We start from the raw sequence: 7,712 nt of genomic DNA, 5'->3' as shown, positions 1-7,712 counted from the left end.
ACAACAGACTTGACTACAACACTCCACTTAAGAAGTGGAGAACAGGGGCACCTGGGTGGCTCAGTGGGCTAAAGCCTCTGCCTTCAGTTCGGGTCATGATCCCAGGGTCCTGGGATTGAGCCCCACATCGGGCTCTCTGCCTGGTGGGGGAGCCTGCTTCCCTCTCTCTCTCTGCCTGCCTCTCTGACTACTTGTGATCTCTGTCTGTCAAATAAATAAATAAAGTCTTAAAAAAAAAAGATGACACAAGAATAGACAATAAGCATGTGGAAAAGGGCTTATAATGATTACTTCTTTAGTCCCAGGAAAATGAACAAATACTATGAAATTCCATTTCATACCACTGGAGTGGCTAAAATAAAAAAGACTGACAACACCAAATGTAGGAGAGAATGTAAACCAATTAAACCTTAAATACTGCTAAAACAAAACAAAACAAACGTATACACTCTTAATGGGCATGTAAATAGTATACCCATTTTTGGAAAACTGTAAGATTCTTGGGAGGTTAAACATACACATACCCTACAACTCAGTTATTTTACCTTCAGCATTTATCAACAAGGAATTACAATATCATGTTCACATGAAGATTTGTACAAGAGTGTTTATAGCAATCTTACATGCCCAAAGAGTAATCAAACCAATTGTTCATCAATAAAGAATGGGTAAAAAAATTACACATTCACACAAGGGAAAACTACTTATAGTAATAAAAAAGAATAAACTTTGGTGTGCCTGCGTGACTTAGTTGGTTAAGGGTCTGCCTTCAGGGGTGCCTGGGTGGTTCAGTGGGTTAAAGCCTCTGCCTTCAGCTTGGGTCATAATCTCAGGGTCCTGGAATCGAGTCTTACATCAGGCTCTCTGCTTGGTGGGGAGGCTGCTTCCCCCTTTCTCTTCCTGCCTCTCTGCCTACTTGTGATCTCTGTCTGCTAAATAAATAAATAAAATCTTAAAAAAAAAGGGGGGGTGTGTGTGTCTGCCTTCAGCTCAGGCTGGGAACAAGCCCTGCATCAGGCTCCCTGCTCAGTGGGGAGTCCGCTTCTCCCTCTCCCTCTGCTCCTCCTCCAGCTCCTGTTCCCTCTCTGTCTCTAATAAATAAATAAAATCTTTAAAAAAAATGAATGAACTTTAATGAACACAAGACTGATAAATTTCAAAAACATTAAGTTGAGCAAAATAAGCCAGATACAAAAAAGTACATTCTATGATTCCCTTTATATGAAACCCAAACAGTTAAAACTAGTAAGAGTGAAGAGACAGAAAATGGTGTTCATGGCAGTGGAAAATGACAAAGTGGGGGCGGGGTATGAAGGTAACCTACTGTGATGACTAGAATTTTTACATCTCTCTTTTTTTTAAGATGATGGATAACTAAGGCAAAAGCCATTGTAAAAACTCTTCAAACTGAATACCTAATATCAATTTATTATATGAAAACAGCCCAAGGCAGAAGAAAGAATGGGTTACAGTACATGGTAGTTATACTGAGTGATACAGTATAGTTACCTTGTACATAAACCTATACACACTCTTAATGTTTTATCTGAAATAGAATTACTAAATTTAAGAATATGGATCTTAATCTTTCTAAATCTGTAATTTAAGAAGTGTCCTTAAGAAAAGGGAACCCTGGGGCACCTGGGTGGCTCAGTGGGTTGGGCCTCTGCCTTTGGCTCAGGTCATGATCCCAGGGTCCTGGGATCGGGCCCCGCATCGGGCTCTCTGCTCAGCAGGGAGCCTGCTTCCTCCTCTCTCTCTGCCTGCCTCTCTGCCTACTTGTGATCTCTCTCTGTCAAATAAAAAAAAAAAATCTTTAAAAAAAAAAAAAAAAAAAAAAAAAAGGGAACCCTGTGTACTGTTGGTAAGAATGCAAACCAGTGTAACTACTGTGGGAAACAGTAGGGAGGTTCTTCAAAAAATTAAAAATACAAACACAAATGATCTATTAATTCCACTACTGGGTATTTACCCAAAGAAATAGAAAACACTGGGGCACCTGGGTTGCTGCATTGGGTAAATGTCCAACTCATGATCTCAGGGTTGTAAGATCAAGCCCTGTATCAGGCTCTGCGCTGGGCAGAGAAGTCTGCTTAAGATTCTCTCTCTCCCTCTCCTTCTGCCCCTACCCTCACTCCATCTCTTTAAAAAAAAAAAAAAAAAAGGAAGAAACAGGAGAGGGAGGGTGGGAGGAAGAAAGAGAGAGAGAAAACACTACTTTGAAAAGATACACGAACCCATATGTTCACTGTAGTATTATTTATAATAGTCAAGTAATGGAAGCAACCCAAGGGTCCATCAGTAAATGAATGGATAAAGCACATGTGGTATATATATGAATATTGCCATAAAAAAGGAGATCTTGCCATGTGCAACAACATGAATAAACTTGGAGGGTATTATGCTAAGTGAAATAAGTCAGAAAGAGAGAAACAAATACCCTATGATTTCACTTACATGGGGAATCCAGAATACAAATGAAGGAACAAACAAAAATCAAAAGACTCTTAAAATACACAAAACAAACGGATGGATAAAATAAATGATGGGGATTAAGAGGTTCAAACTTCCAGTTATGAAATAAATAAATTATGGAGATGAAAAGTACAGCACAGGGAATAGTCAATAATACTAACAACTTTGTATGGTGACAGATGATGACTACTCTTATTGCGCTGAGCACTGATAATGTAGAGAACTGCCAAATCACTATGTTATATACCTAAAACTAAAATAACACTGTATGTCAACTATACTTAAGAAAAAAAAGTGTGGGGAACCTGGGTGGCTCAGTGGGTTAAAGCCTCAGCCTTCAGCTCAGGTTGTGTTCCCAGGGTCCTGGGATCGAGCCCCGCATCAGACTCTCTGCTCAGCAGGGAGCCTGCTTCCTCTTCTCTCTTTCTCTGCCTGCCTCTCGGCCTACTTGTGATTAAAATCTTAAAAAAAAAAAAAAAAAGTGTATCCTTAAATAATTTGAGGGAGCCAGAAACTGGGACAGAGTGTTTGAGAAACATTTTAATATATGCGAAGTCACAAAGTCACATGAATTGGCATCTCTCTAGGTAATACCTCTTTAGGTATTTATTAAAATAGTCATGGGGGTGTCTGGGTGGCTCAGTGCGTTAAAGCCTCTGCTTTCGGCTCAGGTCATGATCCCAGGGTCCTGGGATCAAGACCCGCATCGGGCTCTCTGCTCAGCAGGTAGCCTGCTTCCTCCTCTCTCTCGGCCTCCCTCTCTGCCTACTTGTGATCTCTCTCTGTCAAATAAATAAATAAAATCTTAAAAAAAAAATAGTCATGAAAAAACCATCAAGCAATCTTTGCCACTTGCTCTGTTCAAAAAGTTATTTACATGTTGCAGAATTGCAGAAATGACCTGCTTCCTCAGGATGGGAGATGGCATTCCTGACCCCATGTCATACAGAGTCATGGGCCATTGCATGGGATTTATAAAATCTGCTTATGCAGTTGATAATTCAGAAACTTTTTTTCTCAGATATATATTTTATACTTCCTGTCATATTTTCTAACAGTCTACTCTTCCTATGATATCTTAATTTCTTTTTATCCTTTAGTATCCTTTATTATGTGTTGGTCCTACTTTTTTTGACTGATCAGAGTAGTATGCAGCCTGCTAAAATAACATCCTTAATAATGGATACATAATCTATTTTTTTAAAGTAACCTCTACACCCAATGTGGGACTCAAACTCACAACCCTAAGATTAAGGGTCATATGTTTTACCAAGTGAGCAAGTCACACACCCCCCATAATCCATTTTTATCATTTTTTGGGAAACCAGAAGAACTACATTTTGAATACATCAAATTTAATTACTTGCAATTTCCCAAACATTTCTCCTCATTCCCTCACTTCAGTATTAGCTTCAGTATTTCTTTACTGAAGAAATAGGTTTTTATAGGTTAGCTTCAGTATTTCTTTACTGTTAATTCTTATATAGAAGTAACATTTATCCTCCTCTCTGTACCTAAAATCAACAACTATTAAAAGCTCCAATAATTTGTTTTCTTTTTTGTTATTTTTTAAAAGACTTTATTTATTTGAGAGAGAGACAGCATGAGTGTGAGCAGACAGGGAAGGAGAGAGAGAGGGAAAGAATCTCAGCCAGACTTCACGCTGAATGCAGAACCCCACTTGCGGCTTGATCTCAAGACCCTGACATTATGAGCTGAGTTAAAACCAAGAGTGGGATCCTTGACTGACTGAGCCATCCAAGACAGGCCTAAATAATCTGTTTCCTAAATATTTCTTTTATGCCCCAAATCAAAAGTAATGTGAACTCCTATTTAGTACCTTCCAGCCCTCCTAAGTATTTGATACATTCTAACACAATGGTTCTTAGTGTATGTTTTGAAGACATCACTAGTTTAACATCTCAGCATATTCTGTATATCTTTCTCATAAGAGGCACTTAAATGCTGAATGAGTATTTTGCAAAATAAACCCCAAATACAAAAAAAAAAAAAGATATAGTTGTACTTCAGTACAAGTGCCACAGTCCAATATGAAAAATATATTTCTAATTCAGGGGAAGAACATACCAGTGATGCCGTCCGTATAGTAGCAAAGTGTTCTCGATTACGATAGTGTGATTTATGACGAGACACTTGTGGTGGAGACTGTGGATCTGATGCTCTTGTTCTAGGCTCTCCCTCTTCTCTGTAATTTTCTTCCTCCTAGGCAAAGAAAGAAACAATACTATTGAACAAATACAGCTAATTTGAACTTTCAAGAAAATTTAAAGATAACTTGATCAATTTATCTTAAAGACATAATTTTAAAAAGCAAGAACAAAAATTGTGAATGCCAACATTTTATTTTCAACATAATTAGAATCAGGAAACATCATTCTCTCAGTATATGGAACAGCAAACCGATTTAGGATCAGGAAATTTATCAGGTTAGATCTATATCCTACTTACTATATAGAAAATGGAAAAGCTTTAGTAATTCTAAACAGCAGTAAAAAAAAAATTATCCTAATGCTCTTAGGTTTTCAAAGCAATAATATATCTTAAAAATACCTTTTTAATTCTTCTATAATTTGTCCAAATAATCAAAAAAATAACTAAAAATTTTAAGAACTGGTCTTTCCTTATATATGTCTTAGTTTATTAACTGAAGAGGAAGTGAATTAAGTAGCAACCAACTGATTATGAGAATAACCTTTTTTACTGCTGCTTCTATTGCCTAAGTACATAAAAATTAAACATGATTTTGCCCTGAAGAGTACTACTATATAACCAAGTCATTCTTAATGACTTTTTGTGTGAGTGTAGTAGAACATATATCATATGAAATTTTCCATTTCAGCCATTTTGAAATGTACAATTCATTGGCATTAATTATATTTCCAATGTTGTACAACCACCACCATTTCCAAAACATTTCCATCACCCAAATAGAAATTGTACCTGCTGACAAAAATTCTCCATTTTATCCTCTACTCAGTTCCTGGTAACCACTAATCTATTCTGTGTCTCTATGAATTGCCTTTTCTGATATTTCATGTAAGTGGAATTATGCAGTATTTGTCCTTTTGCATGTGGCTTAATATCACTGAGCATAACATTACTTTTTTAGCATAACATCTCAAGGTTCACTCATGTTACAGTATGTATCAGAATTTCATTTTTTCACAGCTGAATAATACTCCCTTATATGTATATCTGATAGTTTATTTATCTATTCATCTGCTGATTAACACTTGGGTTAGATCTACCTGTTAGCTCTTGTGCCTAGTAGGTTTTTAGGTAATACTACAAGCTTTGAAGTTAAAAAAGAAGTATTCCTATTGGTTGCTAAAAACAAGTTACCTGACTTTCAAAATGTTTTCAAGAAAATTAAAAATTCTGCACTCAGAAGTGTGAAGAATACTGTAGCAAAACCCTTTTTTCTTAAACCCCAAATTTACAACTATTGGCAATTACATTCAGTTTTATTTATTTTAAAGATTTTATTTATTTATTTGACAGAGAGAGACCACAAGCAGGCAGAGAGAGAGAGAGGAGGAAGCAGGCTCCCTGCTGAGCAGAGAGTCCGATGCGGGGCTCGATCCCAGGACCCTGAGATCATGACCTGAGCCGAAGGCAGCGGCTTAACTCACTGAGCCACCCAGGCACCCCACATTCAGTTTTATTTTAAAGATATAAACATTATGGAAAGTACAAGTCACTTTTGATCATTACCCTCATAACCCTTTCTCTTAAAAGACAACCATTATCGTGACTTTCATGTGTATACGTAACTATTTTTAAATACTGTATTTTTCATGAAACTAACTTCAAATTACATATTAACACAGTGTTGCTATATTTCTTTCTTCTATGATTTTTAAAATGTCCTTTTAATATTCTTAAAACATTAGTTTCCCAAATGCAGACATTATACAGGGAAAATAAGCCTAGTGCCACTTTATTTTTATTTTTTTAAAGATTTTATTTATTTATTTGACAGAGAGAAATCATAAGTAGATGGAGAGGCAGGCAGAGAGAGAGAGAGGGAAGCAGGCTCCCTGTTGAGCAGAGAGCCCGATGCGGGACTCGATCCCAGGACCCTGAGATCATGACCTGAGCTGAAGGCAGCGGCTTAACCCACTGAGCCACTCAGGCGCCCCACTAATGCCACTTTAAAGTAAGTTACCTAATTATGTTCCAAATTTCTGAAACATCCAAGAGACTCTCCGGACTAATCAGTTGAAGAAAATTATTTACCAAAGTTGAAATTGTATTTACTGAAATGCAAATACTCACAGGTTTTAAATGGATGACAGAACTATTAGACATCACTGTGTGGTCTCCTTCCATCATATCCAGCTCACTCTTGTCATCTGAGGCATCTGGAAGACTGTTAACACTACTACTTTGGCTACTGGCGCTGATGGACATGCTGGGAATAGACTGATTACTTCCAACACTATTCACTGTTCCTGTCCGGCCAACACCATGATCTTGTTCCTTAGGGAAAAGAGAACTAGGTTCAAATATCTGTATCTCTTTTGAAATTGTTAATTATAATCACCTATCACGCTGCTTAGCACACAATCTTTAGAAAGAAATTTAGAGGTCTAACATGAGAAATTCCCTCTATTTGCCAAGACCAGGAAGTCTACCAACTGAAAAATAAACAAATAAAAATAATTAATAAGTAAATAACAAAAAGCCCAACTGTGTCAAAAATTTAGTTCATCAGTTATGGGTTATTTCCAAAGTATAGCATTTTCTCTAAGTTGTTTAACATTTTCTGAAATCCATTTCTACCACACATCTCATGAGGTATATATATGGAGATATTCTGGTCATTTCTCAGTAATTCCCATGGTTAAAACAAACCCCAATCTTTTTTCAGTCCTATAAATAACCACTTTTAGTTGTTACTGTTGTTAGAGAGTGCTGGCATGCACATGCAAGCAGGGTGGAAGAGGCAGAACAGGGAGAGAGAGAATCTCAAGCAGGTTCCACATGAGAGCTCGAGGCAATATCTTAATTCCACGACCTTGATCGTAACCTGAGCCAAAATTAAAAGTGTGAGGTTTAACTAACTGAGCTACAAGGTGCCTCTTAGTTGTTATTTTTCAAGGAAGACTAAGTATATTTTTCTTCTTGAGAAAATAATCTCTGGCCTACCCTTTTACATCAATTTATTTAAAATTGATTCCTATCTACTATTTGTAAATTAAAAATTACATATT

The 7,712-nt window shown here is 36.9% G+C and overlaps 1 protein-coding gene across 2 annotated transcripts in view; it reads right to left on the bottom strand.

Moving 5' to 3' along the window:
• The window catches only part of TAOK1 (TAO kinase 1), a 167,472-nt gene that overhangs the window by 38,878 nt on the left and 120,882 nt on the right, over positions 1-7,712 (bottom strand). For both annotated transcript variants that reach the window (XM_059380827.1, XM_059380826.1), the window contains 2 exons: positions 6,775-6,978; positions 4,564-4,698 (listed from right to left, as the gene is read on the bottom strand). In XM_059380827.1, the coding sequence (XP_059236810.1) occupies positions 4,564-4,698; positions 6,775-6,978 (339 nt within the window). The remainder of the gene's footprint in view (positions 1-4,563; positions 4,699-6,774; positions 6,979-7,712) is intronic.

This window comes from Mustela nigripes, chromosome 16 (genome assembly GCF_022355385.1).
Source record: "Mustela nigripes isolate SB6536 chromosome 16, MUSNIG.SB6536, whole genome shotgun sequence".
Classification (NCBI taxonomy): domain Eukaryota; kingdom Metazoa; phylum Chordata; class Mammalia; order Carnivora; family Mustelidae; genus Mustela; species Mustela nigripes.
Note: the sequence above shows the minus strand (reverse complement) of the source record. Positions and strands in the feature narration are given on the sequence as shown.